Here is a 20,412-nt window from a genome sequence, read left to right on the forward strand (position 1 = left end):
TAGGTCCTTATTTAATATGGCAAATCGGCAGCCTCACATCAGATCAACTCAATCAGTGTCTGCACTATAAAAAGATCACCAGGTAAACAGCATGTCTATTAACATTTGAGAAGTACCGCCCTAGATCACTCTAGTTGAAGAGTATAGGTGATACAAAGATCAGGGTTTAAATCTAGACTCTGACACTTTATTATCTATAGCAGTGAGGGCAAGTTTATAAACTTCCTAATTCCCTCAACTCTAAAATCGAAATAATAGTAGTAGTTACTTCAAGGAGCTGCTATGATGATGAAATGAAAATGTACACACAGCATTTTGTGGGATGCACTGTAACATGACTAGTGGGAATATAAAATGGTGCAGCACCTGTAAAAAATGGCATGGCAGATCCTCAAACTACCATATGATTCAGCAATTCCACTTCTAGGTATATACCCAAGAGAAGTGAAAGCAGGAACTCGAACAGATATTTGTACACCTGTGTTTGTAGCAGCACTATTCACAACAGCCGAAAGGTGGAAGAAACTCAACTGTCTACTGAAAATGAATAAATAAACACATGACACACATACACAGTGGATTATTACTCAGCCTGTCATTATGCTCAGTGAAATTAGCCAGTTACAAATGAACAAACAGTCTATGATTTCTTGAACACAAGATTCCTAGAGTCAGGCAAACTCAGAAAGTAAAATGGTGGATGCCAGGGGCTAGAGAGAGGGGTTAACAGGTACAGAGTTTCAGATGGGGAGGATGACTCCGGAAACAGACGGTGGTGACAGATGCCCAACAACGTAAATGTACTTCATGACACAGAATTGTACACTTAAAATAAGTGGTTAAAATGATAAATTCTATGTTATGGTCATTTTACTCCAATGATAAAAAAGAGTTCACTAAGTATCTTTGCATTCTTAAAATAGTAAAAATGTTTTGATGATCTGAACATGTTTTATTTAAACTTTTTAAATGTTCAATATAAAAGATGATAGTACTCAATGCCTTTTTGCTTCTTATTTTTCATTAAAGAAAAGAAAAATCAACCTCCTTCTACAGGAAGACTTCAACTTTTCAAATTGAGAGAATTCTAATTAATACAGCTGGAAGCGGGAGTAGAAGAAGAGAGAAGAAATTACAAAACAAAGCAAAACAAAACACACAAAAAAAACCTTGTTTAGGTGCTTCTTCCTCCTTTTTAGTCTCCTCATCCTCTAAGCTGGGACTTTCCCGGGAAGAGTTGTCCTGTTGGCTAGAGTTTTTCAGTAGCACAGGATCAATCTGTGCTTTCAGGAGGGCAAGAGTCTCAGCCAACTCGTTTCGATTTCTAAATAAGGGAAAAAACAAAACAGCATAAAATTCTTAATTCTGTTCTAAAGAGCTTTCAGAATAATACCTATTAGAAATTAAAATAAAAAGAAAAACACAATCAAGAACACCCAAAACCCTGGTACACCTCATCTTAATTAACTTGAATTTAAGTACTAGGAATTAATGCATATTAAATATACTATTCTGCAAAAGGAAAGAATCTATACTCTCTATTGATTAAAATGCCAATGCAAATCTCTTTGGCTGAAAAGAACAGTAGGAACAAAATTAAAATTCAAAATCTGGTAATTTTTAAAAGTAGTATGCAATCTCTAAGAAGTACAAAAGCAATGTCAAATTTCCCTGAAGAGGCATTTGTTTTAAACAAAATGATTCAAGTTAAAAAAAAAAAATTTTTTTTTTTAACATTTATTTATTTTTGAGAGAGACAGAGACAGAGTGCGAGCTGGGGAGGGGCAGAGAGAAAGGGAGACACAGAATATGAAGCAGGCTCCAGGCTCTGAGCTGTCAGCAAAGGGCCCAATGTAGGACTGGAACTCATGAACTGTGAGATCGTGACCTGAGCCAAATAACCGACTGAGCCACCCAGGTGCCCCAAAATGATTCAAGTTCTTGATTCATTCGTAAGTAAGAAAGCTTTTCCATCTACAGAGAGAATAACATTTGATGCTGTTATAACATTATGATCCAGGTGTTTATGAATAATTACAGCAAAGTCAGCTCTTACAACACAGTTCAAAAACCTAAGAATTTAGGAAACTGGATGTTGTTCTGTTAATTATAGTTTGCAACTACAAGAAGAGACTTCAATTTCAAAAAAAAAATACAAGAAAACCCTGGGGCACCTGGGGGGCTAAGTCGGTTGAACATCTGACTTCGGGGGCGCCTGGGTGGCGCAGTCGGTTAAGCGTCCGACTTCAGCCAGGTCACGATCTCGCGGTCCGTGAGTTCGAGCCCCGCGTCAGGCTCTGGGCTGATGGCTCGGAGCCTGGAGCCTGTTTCCGATTCTGTGTCTCCCTCTCTCTCTGCCCCTCCCCCGTTCATGCTCTGTCTCTCTCTGTCCCAAAAATAAATAAACGTTGAAAAAAAAATTAAAAAAAAAAAAAAAAAAGAACATCTGACTTCGGCTCAGGTCATAGTCTCACAGTTCATGAGTGCAAGCCCCACATCTGGCTCGCTGATGCCAGTGAAGAGCCCACTTCAGATTCTTTGTCGCCCTCTCTGGCCCTCCCCCGTTTGTGCTCTCTCAAAAATAAATAAACACTTAAAAAAAATACATGAAAATCCCAAATAAATAAGATTTAACCTATCAATTCTCTATTTTTACTACCCAGACCAGAACTGTGTGAGAGATGATTGATTTAAATGCTGCCTATAGACAAGAAAACTCACTTGGGTATTTCTCCTCCCCAGATAAGCAATGTGTAAAAGTGAAGAGAACAATGAAACCCTGGACTAAGAGTTGGAAAAGTCAGCTCTAGATCTGCCACTGAGTTAATCAATACCATGATCTTCCCATCTGTGTTGTCAAAGCAATGTGTATACATCTCTAATCCTATGTAGTTTGTATTCAAATGAAATTATTTCTGTTCTTATCTGCCATGCCATACATGTCTCTATCCTGTCCCCTTCTACCTCCATCCCAGCTTAACTCTGGTGACAGTAGGGACACTGACTTATGAAGTAGGCTCTTAAGGAAATATTTAATGAATGAATAGAATCCCTATTCCTAACCTAGATGACTGTGTCCCTGGACAAGTCATAGAGCTTCAAAAGGCTTCAGCTTCCTTATCTATAGAATAAAAGACAGGATTCGCTCAAATATTATTAAAACAGCCTCCTAAGGAAGTAATAAAATTGTCACTGATGGGAATATTAAAATTTTGTCATTGTAAATGGTAATGAACACACAAGTTTATACATATTATTGTATATGGGAATGAATTCACAGGTTACCACATTACAAATAAAGTGAAGTTCTAGAATTATAAATTATCTAATAGTAGGAGGTCAGATTAAGATGCTCTTTCAGGATGCTGGCACTGCCTCCACATTACAAAAAGTAACTTAGAGATAAGTTAGAGATATTAAATAAATTTATTTTTGGCAAAGTTCACATTTCCTATAACTTCATTACACCAACCTGCTTCTAACCTAAGACTCTATCCACTTAATGTTATTACTTCTCCTAGTACACTGAGAATGCCACATGTACAAAGTGTCTCAACCTTCTTGTTATTTTTTGAAGTCATGCTGGGAACTGAATATATTAAGTTATTCACTGTATCTATTTTAAAAAGTTTCCAAACATAAGAAAAGAACCAATACTACCACAAAATCCATGTTAATTATTTGACTAAACAACAAAAAAACTTAGCAGAAAAATTCATTAAAGAACTCCATAATGGGGCACCTGGGTGTCTCACTCAGTTAAGCGTCTGACTTCGGCTCAGGTCATGATCTTGTGGTTCGTAGATTCGAACCTCGCTCGGATTCTGTGCTAACAGTTCAGAGCCTGGAGCCTGCTTCAGATTCTCTGTCTCCCTCTCTCTCTGCTCTTCCTTCACTCATACTGTCTCTCTCTCTGTCTCAAAAATGAACATTAAAAAAAAATTTTAATATTAAAAAAAAAAAAAACCTCCGTAAAAGCTTTTAACCCAACTACTGTGTTAAAATGCAAGCCTCATGTAGTCATAATTGTATGAAAACAGACAACTACCCACATTTGGAGTTCTCCTATTTTGATCTAAAAATGAAATTTAGTATGCTAAGTAAGTTTTTTAAAAATCCCAAATTTGAGGATGCCTGGGTGGCTCAGTCAGTTGAACATCCCAACTGTTGATTTTGGCTCAGGTCATGATCTCACAGTCGTGGGATGGGAGTCCCGCATTCAGGCTACTTGCTGAGCATGGAGCCTGCTTGGGATTCTCTCTCTTCCTCTCTTTGCCCCTCTCCAGTTCACATGTGTGTGTGTGCTCTCTCCCAAGCATTTTTAAAAAATAAAAAATAAAAAAATCCCAAGTTTTGAACTAGTCAGAGGGGATTTTTATAAATAATCATATATTCAAATTATACCCCAAATTCTTATCACTATCTCCAGGAAATCTTAGACTAGACTATGGATGCTAACAATAATTCAGTGGCTCTGTTCTCCTTCCTTCCAGGGCTTGTTTTTCTCTAAAATGTTTCATCACTCAGGTGTATTAGATATAACCCTACAGGGGCGCCTAGGTAACGCAGTTGGTTGAGCGACGGAGTTTGGCTCAGGTCATGATCTCATGGTTTGGGAGTTCAAGCCCTGCATCGAGCTTGCTGTTGTCAGGACAGAGCCCACTTCTGATCCTCTGTCCCCCAATCACTCTGCCCCTCCCCTGCTAGCGCTCTCTCTCTCTCTAAAATAAATAAAACATGAGATAAAAAAATAAAGATATATCCCTCCAAAATACCATGCTCTCTTAGAATGTCAGGTTTGCATTTCTGTTCTCTTGGCTTGAATGTGTTTCCCATAGCTAGGTAACCCTAACTATTCTTTCAAAGACAAGCATAGAATGAATAAACAAATGTGGTATATCCATGCAAGCAATACTATTTAGCCATAAAAAGGAACACAGTAATGATTCTAAGTATATTAACGAACCCTGAAACCATTATGCTCCCTGAAAGAAGCCAGACACAATGGCCACATATTATATGATTCTATGTACGTGAAATGTCTGGAATAGGCAAATTATAGAAACTGAAAGTAGATCGGCAGCTGCCATGGGCTGTGTAAAGGGAGAATGGTGGAATAAAACTGCTAATGTCCAGGGTAGGCAGTACAGGGTTGCTCTGCTGGGTGGGGAAAATGTCCTGGAGTTTGAAAGCTGTGATGGCTGCACAACTTTGTGAATATACTAAAAATCACCAAAACTGTATTAAAAACAAAATTAATAGTGGCTTAGGGGCACCTGGGTGGCTCAGTCAGTTAAGCATCTGACTTTGGCTCAGGACATGATCTTGTGGTTCGTGAGTTTGAGCCCTGTGTCGGGCTCTGTGCTGACAGCTCAGAGCCTGGATCCCGCTTCAGATTCTGTGTCTTCCTCTCTCTGCCCCTCCCCTGCTCATGCTCTCTCTCTCTCTCAAAGAATAAATGAACATAAAAAAAAAAAATTAATGGTGGCTTGGATAAGAACATAGCAATGAAGTGGATGAGGAATGATCAAACACTGGATACATTTTGCACAGACAGCTGTTTAGATTTGCTGATAGAGTGGATGTGAAGTGTGAGAAAAAAGACAAGTCAAGATTGTATCCCAAAGTTTTAGCCCCAAGCAGCTGAAAGGATGTGGCTGCTATTAACTGAGATGGGACAAAATGTTGAAGCGGAAAGGTTAGAAGCCCAGATTAACAGGCAGATTGATTTTGACGTAACAGGTTCTAAACTCTTGTGTTTTACTATCTGTACCTTAAGTTAATTCAGACTTTGGTGAAATGGAGCATATCATCCTAATTATTATATTGTGAAAAATGATTTTTCCTAGTAGTCTAAGTCTAAGGTTTGCTCAGAGTTAGAATTAGTGGTAGGGATTAAACCTTTAAGAAGCAATTGAGCTGGTAGTACAGTCCAGTAAAAACTTAAAAAAAAAAAAAAAAAGACAAAACAAAAACAAAGCCAAGCATAGGCATCATCTTCTCCCAAGTATGGGTTAGGTATCTGATTCCTAAATAGCACACCAGAATGATCTCCATTAGAGATCACATTTATGATCCTATATTATCATTTACTATTTCCCTGTATCTTTCTCTCACAATTTGGAACTCCTTAAGAAACTACATCATGTCTTTGCATTTCCAGGGCACAGCACAGTGTGAATATAGCAACTTTGTAAATATATATAGTATAGGATTACAGGGTTCGGCAATATTCTAGCTTTTTTTCATCTGATTGCAAATTAGTGAGGTGACAAAATAGGGAAGATAATGGAATGTGACAGTACTTCCTATGGGGGCCAAGAAACTGAAGGAAGGCATTAATGAGTAATAGCAACAGTATTGATAACAGAACTTAACATCAGCGAGTGATTACTGTGTTCCGAGCACTACTCCAAGCACTTTACATGAACTAGTTCATATAATTCCAATATAACCTGATTATAGGTACTGTTGTTATTACCACCATTTTATAGATGAAGAAAGTGAGGACACTGCAGAGATGTACAGTAATCTGCCTAAGGTTGCAGTTAGCATAGATTAAAGGCAGGACTGAATTATAGTCTGACTTCAGAGACCATCTTCTCAATCACTGTGCTATACTAGCAACATATGGTTTACAAATGTCTTTGACAGAGTCTGTAATTTTGGGTACATGAAAACTCAACCTGTTTAGAATTCAGGTTTTTGAAAATGATTGTCAAACGCTTTTAATTCTTAAAGCATTTTTATTGTATAATTTACATACTTTGAAATGAAAAGATTTTAAATGTTCAGTTAATCAGTTTTGACATTTTGATTGCCTTCAAGTTTTGGCAAGTATGAATAAAGCTGCTATAAACATTTGTGTGCAGGTTTTTATGTGAACATAACTCTTAACTCCTTTGGGCAAACTCCTTGGATGGCTGCTAGATCATATGGTGTTTAATTAGGTAAGAAACCATCGACTGTCTTCCAAAGTGGCTATGCCATTGTGCATTCCCACCAGCAATGGCAGAAAGTTCCTGCTACTCCACATCCTTGTCAGCATTTGGTGTTGTCAGTGTTCTGATTTTGGCCATTCTAATAGGCATATAATAGTATCTCATTTTAATTTACATTTCACTGATGACATGATGCGGCACTTTTCATGTGTATATCTGTTCAAATATATGTGTGTATTTGCCATCTGTATACCTTTGTTGCAAAGGAATCTGTAAGGTCTTTGGTCCATTTTTAAATCACGTTTTCTTATTGTTGAGTTTTAAAAGTTCTTTATATATTTTGGATAACAGGCTTTTATCAAATACATCTTTGGTAAATATCTTCTCCCAGTCTGTGGCTTAGCTTTTTATTATATTGACAATGCCCTCCCAGAACGGAAATTTTTAATTATAATGAAGCCCAGCTCTTATCAATTCTTTCTTTCATGGATTGTACCTTTGGTATTGTACCAAAAAAGTTATCAGCAAACCCAAAATTGTCAATCTGCTTCTGTGCTATCTTCTTGGACACTTATAGTTTTGCATTTTATATGGAGATAAGTAATTCATTAAAAAAAAATTTTTTTTTAACATTTATTTATTTTTGAGACAGAGAGAGACAAAGCATGAACGGGGGAGGGTCAGAGAGAGGGAGACACAGAATCTGAAACAGGCTTCCGGCTCTGAGCTGTCAGCACAGAGCCCGACGCAGGGCTCGAACTCACGGACCGCGAGATCATGACCCAAGCCGAAGTCAGCCGCTTAACTGAGCCACGCAGGCTCCCTGATGTGTAATTCATTTTGAGTTAATTTTTCTTAAGGGTGTAAAGTGTCTAGATTAAATGTTTTACATATGGATGTCTATTTTTTCCAGCATTTTTTCTCCATTGTATTGTCTTTGCTCCTTTGTGAAAGATCAGTTGACTATATTTATACGGATTTATTTCATAGCTCCCTATTCTGTTCCACTATATATCTGTCTAGTCTTTTTTTTTTTTTAAGTAATCACTACGTACAACATGGGGTTCGAACTCATGACCCCGAGATGAAGAGTCACATACTCCACCAACTGAACCAGCCAGGCATCCTTATATTTGTCTGTTCTTTCACCAATACCACACTGTCTCAATTACTGTAGCTTTATAGTAAGTCGTGAAGTTGGGTAGTGTCAGTCTTATAATTTTGTTTTTCTTCAATATGTGTTGTCTATTTTGGGTTTCTTGCCTCTCCATATAAACTTCATTTTATGAGAGAGAGAGAGAGAGAGAGAGAGAGAGGGAGGCAGGTAGAGGGAGAGAGAATCTTAAGCAGGTTCCACGCTCAGTGCAGAACCCGATGTGGGGCTCAATCCCACAACCCTGGGATCATGACCTGAGCCAAAATCAAGAGTCAGACGTTCAACCAACTGAGCCACCCAGGTGTCCCTCTTCATATAAATTTTAAAATAAGTTTGCCAATATCCACAAAATAACCTCAGAGATTTTGATTACGATTGCATTAAATCTATAGATTTTAGGTTGGGAAAAATTGACGTTTTGGCAATATTAAATGCTCATATCCACAAATATGGAATATCTATTTATTTAGTTCTTTTTTGGTTTTTTCATTAGAGTTTTATAGTTTTCCTCAGATAGATTTGTTTATATTTTGTTGTATTATACCAAAGTATTTCAATTTGGGGGAGATAATATAAATGGTATTGTGTTTTTAAATTCAGATTTCACATATTCACTGATGGTATGGTATATAGGAAAGCAACTGACATTTTGTTTATTAATCTTGTATCTTGCTACCCTGCTATAATCACTTATAAGTTCCAGGAGAGTTTGTTGTTAACCCTTTCAGATTTCCTACAAGATGATCATGTCATTTGCACATAAAGATGGTTTTCTTTTTTGCTTCCCAATCTATCTCTTACTTCCTTTTCTTACTGCATTAGCTAGGACTTTGAATACGATGTTGAAAAGGAATTTTTAAGGATTTTTACATCTAAGTTCATGAGAGATACTGGTCTACACTTTCCCTTTCCTGTAATGTCTTTGTCTGGTTTTGTTATTAGGGTAATGCTGGCCTTATAAAATGAATTAGGCATTATTCCCTCTCCTATCTTCTGAAAGAGACTGAAGGGAATTTAATTCCTTCCTTAAATGTTTGGTGGAATTCGCTAGTGAACCCATCTGGGCTTGTTGCTTTCTGTTTTAGAAGGTTATTAATCATTGATCCAATTTATTTAATAGATAGAGGCCTGTTCATATTGTCTACTTCTTCTTGTGAGAATTTTGGCAGATCATGTCTTTTAAGGAATTGGTCCATTTCATCTAAGTTATCAATTTGTGTGTACAGTTGTTCACGGTATTTCTTTATTATCCTTTTAATGTCCCTGGGATTTGTAGTAATGCCCCTTCTTTAATTTCTGATATCACTAATTTGGGTCCACTCTTTTTTTCTTAGTTAGCTGGCTAGTGGCTTATCAATCTTGTTGATCTTAAAAAAAAAAAAAAAAGCCTGTTTTATATGCAAAGTTTTTCCAAATATTGCTTTCACTGCAAATTTTCAACCACAAATTTTGACAAGTTGTACCTGCATTTTCATTTAACTCAAAATATTTAAAAATTTGTCTTAAGATTTCTTCTTTGACCCACATGTTATGTAGAAGTGTATTATTTAACATCTAAGTATGTGGAGATTTTAAAGCTCTCTTTCTATTACTGATTTCTAGTTCAATTCCATTTTGTGGTCTGAAAGCAGACACTGTATATTGCCTAGGTATTAAATTTTAAGAAGATCAAATATAGAAAATTCTTTTTTTATGGATTGCTATTTTTACAAAAAAATATTCCATTTGATTTTTAAATTGCAAAGTTCAGTTTTAAAATTTATCAGGGGCTGACTTACAGGGATGCTTAGATGGCTCAGTCAGTTAAGCATCCAACTCTTGTTTTCAGGTCAGGTCGTGATCTCACGGTTCATAAAACTGAGCCCTGTGTCAGGCTCTGCACTGATAGCATGCTTGGGATTCTCTCTCCCCCTCTGTCTCTGCCCCTCCCTGGCCTGTGTGTGCACTCATTCTCTCTCTCTCTCTCAAAATAAAAATACACTTAAAAAAAAAAAAGGCTGACTTACAGCTTGAAAAAACTCAGAATTCTAGGGGTGCCTGGGTGGCTCAGTCAGTTGAGTGACCGACTTCGGCTCAGGTCATGATCTCGCGGTCTGTGAGTTCGAGCCCCGCGTCGGGCTCTGTGCTGACAGCTCAGAGCCTGGAGCCTGTTTCAGACTCTGTGTCTCCCTCTCTCTCTGACCCTCCCCCGTTCATGCTCTGTCTCTCTCTCTCTCAAAAATAAATAAATGTTAAAAAAAAAAAGTCTGATTAAAAAAAAAAAAAGAAAAAACTCAGAATTCTAAAGACGAGCTAACTTTTGTCACATAACCTTGTTTTAAGACTGAGACAGAAACATATTTCCAACACCAGAAATCTCCATGAAAATTAGCAATACTTCGAAGAAATAGTTTTAAACAAAAGAAGCAGACTTTTCATTTCACTAGTAAAAATTATATTCACCAATGAAGAAAAATATCCAAAGGCGATCTATTAAATAAAAAAGTCAAAATTCTATTTGCTTTACTTGCTCTTCATTTATTATCTCAGTTTCTAAGTGAATTTCTTGCCGAAAAGATTACTGCCTCCTTAAAAACTCCACTCATACAAGTTTAGAAAATGCTTCTGACAGCATCGATCAGTCTTCAGACAACAATTTCTCTGCAATATAAAAAAAGCAAATGTTCTCACTTCTGTAAGCACAGTTCTACTTCCCCATAATTTGTATCCACGGATCCTGGCTCAGTGCTTGAGAGAAATACTCTTACACAAATCAATCCTTTAAATGTTTAAAGATAATTATATCTCCCTAAATTTCTACTAAATCAAGTATTTTTAGTTCATTCAATCATCTTCTTTGTGGTCTTTCTCATAAAGCATTTATTCTACCATATTAATATTCTTCTTAGAGTTAGGCATCCACATCTAAATACTAGACTCCAGGAAGGATGTCATTACAGCCAAGTGGGATAATGTCCTACACATTATTTTGGGTACATAATGTATTTTAATGACAATGAAGATCATAATTTTGGTGACAGTCAAGAATAACACAATGCTTTTCACATTCAACATTCACAAAAATAAGAGACCTATATGGACAAGACGGTTCACTACATTTGTCAAAATTAGTACTACTGCATCAAGTTAAAGGTAACTAAAATGCCTTGTGACAGAACATGTCAAGTATATGAAGTATAAACAGACCAAACTGAGAATTTACGGAAAACCATGGTACTTCCCCACATCTCACATATATTATATACAACTAAGAGCTATTATTTATAATATAAGGGATTTCACAGGTGCCTGAAGCCCATCTATAGATCCCAAAGCTACATTATTCATTAGTATAACCATAATTGCTCAGCATAGTACCTAATTACACAAGTAGATATGCAATATAAACTTATATATTCTTCACAATAACTTTACTATCATCCTCATTCTAAAGTGCAGAAAAGTGAATATCAAAGAAATTAAGTAATCTGCCTTCAGATGGTAAGTAGAGGAACCCAGATTCAAGCACAGTTAGCTCTAACCACATCATCTAAACACTTCTCTCACATCATCCATCAGGGTATAATCTACGCTATACATTAGAAATTGCTTTAAGCATTATGACTGATCAGAAATAATAATAATGATTTTTCTCTGTCAGATTTTTTTCATCTACAAAGTAGAGAATATTTCTTAAATAACCATGCAAGGTGGATACAAGAAATAGTATAAGTGGTAGAACATCACGAACAGAACCTCATTCAATGTATCACAGGGAGAGATGGTAAGTGACTTTCATTTCAGGATTATTTGTTTAGTAAATTAACTATATGGAGAACCAGACTATATTATAGTATGATTGAAGGGAGCTTATAAAACAAGCCCCTACAAAGTCATTCAATTCACATTAATTCTTAAGGAACTGAAGTTGAGCTTCTCTGACCCAAACAAATATTCTAAGTTCCCACAGATTCCCTCTTCAAAACACTAATAAATAACCACTAAACAAAAATCTGCTAAAACTCAAATGAGCAAAAACAGAGAGGAATAAAAGTCAAAGGAGTTTTTCATAAGTCAGGTTATATATCCACTAGTTCTCCCTACTTTAGTTATAGATTTAGTTATAGATCCTGATAACTTTGAAATTAATATAAAATGTGGGTACTAGTGAAATAAATTCTAAACAATTAAGTTGCAAAAACAGAAAGTTAGAGACACAAGATTCTGAATAATGATCCTGGAGTCACTTATTAACCAAAAAATAAAGTTTTATTTTAAGGTTTTACATGAAATGTTTCCAAATATATCAATCAATACAAATAAGAGGGTACCTGGCTAGCTCAGCTGGTAAAGCTTGTGACTCTTGATCTCAGGGTTGTGGGTTCTAGCCCCACATTGGGTGTGGAGATTACTTACAAATAAAAGCTTTAAAAAATAAACACAAATAAGGAACAAAGATTTTTTTTTCAAAGGACTACCAAAAAACCCCCCCAAACCCCCCCAAAAACCCAAAATATTTGTCAGATTTCTTCAGAACCCTAATGAAGAAATGTATACATAGCAAAAATTAAAAATATACTAAAGTGCAAGATGAATTGGCCAAATGAAATAAATTATGCCTAACAGAAAACTATAGCTAGGTAAGAACCAAGTAATACTTTGCTTGTATTGTTGCCTAATGATGGGTTTTTCTGTGCATATTATTGCTACATTATTATTTGTCAGATTCCACCTTCCTGAAGCATAACGTACATGTGCTAATATGGACCACCATGCTAAATGTAGTTATTTATTTGACAAATAATTAAGTGCCTACTATGGGTATTGTGCTGGTCACTAGGCTAGGTCCCAACAACTCTCCAAACCCACAAAAAAAAGGACCACCCCAGCCTCAGAGATAATAATCTTATAGAGAAGAGATTAAAGAAACACACAAGTAAACATGAAAAGACTTCAATAAAAGGTACCTGACAATGCATTTCCATGAAGAGCCATCTTGATCGTCTTGTTCTTCTATGTACATTCTGACATTGTGATCTTGATCCAACTGGTACCAGTACATAAGGCCATCTTTGTCTCGGCCAATTGGCTGGAGACGCATGGTATCAGCATCTTCCTCATTGATAATGTTTTTGAATTTGAGATTGTCATCAAATTGACACTCGCAGAGGTACTGGAAAATAGTCATAACATGGCTTAAAATACTCTATAAATGTTTCTCCATCACAGTAAATGTGATATGTTTAACCACAGAACTGATTCAGGAACAAGAGCAGAAAAAAATACATGTAGTTTATCCATCTTTCCCTATCCTCTCCCCACTTTTGTACAACCTGTTTGGAATAACCAATTTAAAAAGATATATTTCAAGTTAACATTTTATTTTAGTATTTTATAAGTTTATAGGCTTATTGTAATCAATGACACAAAAATCATGTTATATTTCAAAAGCACTATGTTTGTATTAGTCTCCCAAATTTCTTTCTTATGTATAAAATTTCCTTATGTATAAAATTTTCAATGATTCTTTCTGTTAAAGCTTTTATGCACATTTTTCTTGAAATGGCTATCAGTGAATTAATTAAAATAATTGTAACAGATAATAAATTCATTACCTTTAAGAGCGCTAGTTTGCATTCAACACTCATTTCAAGATAGCCCTTCTTCTCCATCTCCCATGCCCAGGTGCTATTAAACTCTTGACATATCTGTAAGAGAAAGTTAATATCTTAATACATAAAATTTCTATTAACATTGGTATTTTGTTGCACAATTATGTTAACTGTTTTGTTTATATGTATTTATAACGGAACAAGTTTGTAACAAATACAATCCAAGCCAAATCAACCAGAAATGTTAACTACTGACTGACTGAATTAAAAAAAATTTTTTTAATGTTTATTTATTTTTGAGAGAGAGAGAGAGAGAGAGAGAGAGAGAGACAGAGTGCAAGTGGGGGAGAGGCAGAGAGAGCTGGAGACACAGAATCTGAAGCAGGCTCCAGGCTCTGAGCTGTCAGCACAGAGCCCAACATGGGGCTCTAACCACGAGCTGCGAGATCATGACCTGAGCTGAAGTTGGATGCTTAAATGACTGAGCCACCCAGGCGCCCAGATTAATACTGAATTTAAGGTAAGCAGTGATCTCTGTAGCTCTCTCCTCTGCTCTCAAGAATATTATACACATTTTATGGCACATTTTCCCAAATGCAAATAATTATCTGATTCCCCTTCAAAACAACCTAGAAGTTCCTTGAGGGTAAGGACAATAGTTTATCACTATGCCTAGAATAGAAGTAGGTTCAAAAAGCATGCCAAATTGCAGGCTATTTTTTAAAGTTTATTTATTTATTTTGAGACAGAGAGAGAGAGCGTATGCAAGCGGGGAAGGGGCAGAGAGAGAGGGAGGGAGAGAATCCCATGCAGGCCGATGCAGGGCTCGATCCCACAAACTGTGAGATCATGACCTGAGCCAAAATCAAGAATCGGACGCTTACCTGACTGAGCCACCCAGGTGCCCCTGTATGCATATTTTTTAACAGAGCCACTCTCCAACTAAATGTCCTTAATGGGTAAAGATTCTATTGCTTGGCATTTGAGACCTTCTATAATGTGGCATTAACTTAAATTTCTAGGCTTCGCTCCCTATACAAGCATATCAGGCAAACCAGAGTCACTGTAACAGTCTGAGGAAAGACGTGGATAACCATACTACTCAATAATAAGGACTAATCAGGAGAAATGCCATGGACTGTACGACCTCTGTGAGCCAGTTTCCTCAGAAATAAAAGGGGAGCAGTAATAATATTGATCTTAAAGGTTATAAAATAGGCATGAAAATGATATAAAGTGTCTAGCAACTTCATGCTCTTTGGTCTAATCCAAGGAGTGAAGAATATAATGAAGGCCAAAGGAAAAGAACCAACCAAGGGACAAGATTATTTGGGAGCTTATGCAATTGGCTAGATAGGCAGGCAGGAGAAAAATAAACAGGCAAATGGGATTGCTTATATAACCACATCAACCTAGAAAGAAGACCGGGCTGGCCCTCCTAGGAGTTTTACCCTTTTCCTATCCAGCACCAGTGTCATCTTTTTTACCGATTGTATAATAAAATTATAGGAGATCGTTGTTAGGATAGAAAAAGAAAATAAGGGAAGCAGTATGGCCAGGAACAGCATAATGGGAGATCTTCAAAGGCACAAAGGAAGAATAAGGTTGCCATTCTCTGGAATACTGTAAGTCTCTGACTGACAACACTATCTTTTGTAGAGAGAGAGAAAAAAAAAATTGAGATATACAAAGTAAAAGGAAATTTTTGGAATATTACACAGGGAGGACCCTAATGTAATAGCTAAAAAGTCAGAATTTGAATGGACATTTTGCTGAAGAATATATACAAATGGCCAATAAGCACAGGAAAGTATGATCATCATAAGTCATTAGGGAAATGCAAATCAAAACCACGATGGAATACTACTTCATATCCATAAGGACAGCTGTAATCAAAAAAGAAAAATAATAGTAATGTTGGTGAGGATGAGGAGAGACTGAAACGCACAGGTTGTTGACAGGAATGTAAAACGGTACAGCTGCTTTGTGAAAAAGCCAATCAGTTCCTCAAAATGTTAACACTGAGTTACTATGTGACTTAGCAATTCCATTTTTAGGTATTTATACAGGAAGAGAGAAAACACATGCCCATGCAAAAACCTGTACAAATGTTCATAGTGGCATTTTTTTATAAAAGCAAAACGGTGGAAATGATCCAAATATCAACTGATAAACATACAATGGAATAAACATACGAATGAATAAACATATGAATAAACATACAATGGAATTTTATACAGCTATTAAATGGAATGAAGTAGTGACACCTTCTACAGCAGGGACAAATTTTAAAAACATTAAGCTTGGTAATAGAAACCAGATACGAAAGGTTACATACTGTATGGTTCTATGTATATGAAATGTACACAATAGTCAAATACACACAGACAAAAAGTTTATTAGTAGTTAGTTGCCAGGGACTAGGTAGAGGGAGGAACAGAGTGATTGCTAATAAGTAGATTTCTTTTCCAAGTGATAAAAATGTCCTAGAATTAACGATAGTGGTGATGACTGTACATCCTTGTGAATATACTAAAAAATACTGAATTGTGTATTTTAAAAGCGTACATTTCATGATATGTGAGTAATATCTCAATTTAAAAAAACAGAGGGACAGTCAAGAATGTAGAACCCAGCTTATAACTTGTGAGTGCTCTGCTGTATACCATGCCCCTAAAAGAAGAGGATGTTTGTTGACCATCTTTAATGGGTAAGGCTGAGTCTGGGGAAGCACACCTCCGGTATCTGAGAGGGGCTGGGAATGACACAGCTCCAATGCCTGCTCAACAACCCAAGCACGAAGGCTCACGCAGTCACAGATACCAAATACAAATGAACAACTTTTAATTATCTTTCACCGTGTGAAAGGGGAGAAAAGTGAAAGAGGAGTAGATAAATAGATAATTAAGATACAGGCCTCTCTGCCTTATACTACTTACCTTTCATTTACATACCTTATTTATATAGTTTAGGGTACAAAACTTTTGTGCTGATATTCAGATATGAATATGCTACTCATTTTGCTTCTTTAAGGGCAATGTAGACATATTATTATGCCATTTGAGGAAAAACAAAACACCTGAAACTTAATATTAGATATACCCAAATAGCCATTACCTATTGTTATCACAAAGTAAAGACTGTTAAAAAATGAGTACTCTAAATGACACTTAAACAGTTCTGCAGGACCATATAAATTTGTATCAGAGGTCAGCAAACTTCTTCTGTTAAGGGCCAAACAGGAAATAATTTAAGCTCTGTAGACCATACAGTCTCTTTTCAACTATTCAACTCTGCTGTTCTAATGCAAAAGCAACCATAGAAAATACATAAATGAGTAAACTTGGCTATGTTCCAATACCACTTTATTTATGGATAAGGAAATTTGAAATTCATAAAATTTTCATATGTGTCAACCATTCTCCCAACCATTTAAATATGTAAAAACCACTCTTAGTTTTCAAGCTATACATAAGTAGACAGCAGGACAGATTTGGCCTATGGGCCAACATTTGCTAGAGCACCAGAAACTAGCTGTGTCTATCAGAGACTGTCTATGACAGCTATTCTTGGATCCTTGTGAGACAGGAAAACTAAAGGGACTCCATGAAAAAGTCCCTTTTTCCCTGCTTCTATTCCTGTTAGGACCAACACTCCGGCCTTTTACATGCCTTATAAAACAGATAACGTATGTCCTCCTTGTAAAGGTCAAGGAATTAATAATTTCTTTGGAAACTTTCCAGTATAATAGATAACATCTAAGGAGTGACCAGGCAAGGTCATCATGAGTGTCTTCCAAGACCACTGACTCATTAAGACCCCCGGCTCCAGTGCACAAGTGACTTGTGGAGAACACCTGTTCCCAGATGCCAGAGAAGATTTGTGCACCAGAGCACAATCCTCAATACAAACCCAGACCCCAAGCAAAGACAAGGCTCACTCTCTTTTCCTTTCTGAGTCTCCCAGATGCTCTGTCTGTATCTGCACTCTATGTCTTGAATACACTCTGCTCTCACTTCCTCTTGGTTTACATTTGATTTCTACACCATGCAAAGCCAAGGACCCTCTTGGCTGTCCTGGAAGACCCTCTGGGTCTGAGGACCCAGCCAGCCTGCATTGCTTGGAAGCAAGGGGATCCTCACTAGGTTGGTAATTCATATTAACTCCCTAGGATCCAACTTGATTCTGACCAAATAGCCTTGTAAATGTAATTTGGTTTTGCATGCAATTTCTCTTTAGAGAATGTTCTAGCATCCAAAACATGAACATTTCTATACAATGTTCATATTTATCACTCTTTAAGTTATTATTCTATCATACTGATTTTATGTTTGATTCTCTAATCTGGTTAATGAGAGGTCATATCCAGTTGTATCCCCTGTATGGTGCCTAAAGATGGCCTTTCTGATATACACATGAAATCAATGCCATTCAGCCTGGGAGGACACTTGGCCACCAGCCTGCTGACACTCCAATACCCCAAGCCTGTCTTTTCCTCCTAACTTACAGAAAAACAAGGTTGAGGTTGGCAACAGGCGGGAGCGGGGAGGGGGTGGATTTAAAGGCCACAACATCTCAATATTTACAGAAGAGGTGGTTTCACATGCCTACACAGCAAATACATGGAATTTATCTCAGTGAGATCATGAACAGACTAATCTTAAGAGTCATTTTTGAAAAATCCTGCTTTTTTTGAACTTAGAACATAAGGGATTAAAAGGGGGAGCTATGCAGCAGGGGGAGAGAACTGCAAAAACCCTCAGCATGAACATCCAGTACATTAAGAGACGAAATCAAATTCTAACGTGGCTTCTAGCAGTCTCAGGACATGTCTCTGGGATCACCCTGCTCCCATTGAGCTCCTGTCTTGAAAACTCAGGGTTTCCAAAAGAATTTAGTATGTGTTCCAGCCAACCCTATTCTTTGTCCCTGAATTCCCTTTTCCATTTATTCAAAAAATAAACACCTTACAACTATAAATCTTTCCTCTGTCCCTTTGAGATGTATATGTATCTCCTAGAACAGTGTCTTTCTCAAGGACCTGAAAGCCATTCCTTTGATTTGTAGTCATCAGGAAGGATATAGGACCTCCCAGACACTGTGGGAGGGTAGAAAAGTTTATCTTTCATAGTTAGCAGGCACAGAAGGCCTAATCAGGTTGCCTGACTGACCCTCACACCTACTTTTCATAACTGTTCATTTCCCTAACCCCTTTTTCATCTCTCATTTCCACCTCCCAAAACCCTTAGTCTCCCTTTAAAAGGCCAGTCACCTCTGGGCAAAATGGAATTGAGCTCAGCTCCTTCTTCTACCACAACAGTTAGTGAATAAAGTCTGTCTTTACTGCCTTTTTTTTTTCTTAATGTTTTTATTTATTTTTGAGACAGAGAGAGACAGAACATGAGCAGAGGAGGGGCAGAGAAAGACACAGAATCTGAAGCAGGCTCCAGGCTCTGAGCCGTCAGCACAGACCCCAACGCGGGGCTCAAACTCACGGAGTGGGAGATCATGACCTGAGCTGAAGTCAGACGCTTAACTGACTGAGCCATCCAGGCACCCCATGTCTTTACTGCCTTTTAACTAGTGTCTGGCTTTGGGGGGAAGGATCATCAGATACCATTCAGATGGAAATCTTTATTTTATAATTAAGAAACATGAAGTTTAAAGAGATTCATTTATCTGGTGATTCCACCAATATTCACTGAGTGAATATTCTATGGCAAGAACTAGTCAAGGGGCTGGGATACCATGATGAAGACAGACAACCTGCTACCATGAAGCTTATATTCTAAGAGGTAGTCAAACAGGTAAAAATAAGAAAACATTAAGTAGACACAAATCCTACATTGAAAATAAAATAGAGTAATGTCCTAGAGAAAGTTTGATTATTACTCTGATTAGGTGCTCAGAAAAGGCCTCACATTTAAAAAGTTGACATTTGGGGCACGTGGGTGATTCAGTAAGTTGAGCATCTAACTCTCGATTTCAGCTCAGGTCATGATCCCAGGGTTGGGGGATTGAGCCCGTTGTCAGGCTCTGCACTGAGTGTGGAGCCTGCTTGAGATTCTCTCTCTCCCTCTCCACCACTCCCCACCCATGCTCTAACTTAAAAAAAAAAAATTGACATTTGACACAAGAAGCTGAGACATGACTGAAAAAACAGAAATCAGCCACAAGAAGATCTGGAGTAGAAATGCAGATCCTGGCAGAAGAAACAAGCTAGCACAAAGGTCTTAAAGTTTGATATATTAAAAAAACAGAAAATAAAGTGTAAATGAAGCAGAATAAAGGGTAAAGTAGCAGAAGATAAGGTTAAAAAGGTAAGCAAGGGCAAAATTATGGTGGCCAGGGTAAGGAATTAAGATTTTATTTCAAATACAGTGGGAGGCCACTGGTAGATTTTAAATGGAGGAATAACAAAATCTGATGTATGTTCAAAATTAGCTGCTGGAAAAAAAATGGACAAAATGGAAACTGAGAAACCAATTTTAAGGCAAGAGATAATAATGTCATGGACTGTGGTGGCAGTAGTAGGAACAGAAAGAAGAAGCTGTATTTTAGAGACAGAATCATCAGGACTTTTAATGGAACAGATATGTAGAGTGACTGGAAAGGAAAAACAAAGGTGACATCTACAATCCTTGGCTTGAACAAATGGAAGGATAAAAGTGCTTTTAATGAAAGTATTAAGACAATACCCAAGAGAAGGGAGTTAACAAGAGAT

The 20,412-nt window shown here is 37.0% G+C and overlaps 1 protein-coding gene across 3 annotated transcripts in view; it reads right to left on the reverse strand.

Moving 5' to 3' along the window:
* Positions 1-20,412, reverse strand: part of RSF1 (remodeling and spacing factor 1) — a 160,114-nt gene that overhangs the window by 60,234 nt on the left and 79,468 nt on the right. For all 3 annotated transcript variants that reach the window (XM_027039859.2, XM_015078860.3, XM_053203735.1), the window contains exons 3-5: positions 13,692-13,784; positions 13,044-13,249; positions 1,170-1,324 (exon numbers count right to left, since the gene is read on the reverse strand). In XM_027039859.2, the coding sequence (XP_026895660.1) occupies positions 1,170-1,324; positions 13,044-13,249; positions 13,692-13,784 (454 nt within the window). The remainder of the gene's footprint in view (positions 1-1,169; positions 1,325-13,043; positions 13,250-13,691; positions 13,785-20,412) is intronic.

This window comes from Acinonyx jubatus, chromosome D1, assembly GCF_027475565.1.
Source record: "Acinonyx jubatus isolate Ajub_Pintada_27869175 chromosome D1, VMU_Ajub_asm_v1.0, whole genome shotgun sequence".
Taxonomy (NCBI): domain Eukaryota; kingdom Metazoa; phylum Chordata; class Mammalia; order Carnivora; family Felidae; genus Acinonyx; species Acinonyx jubatus.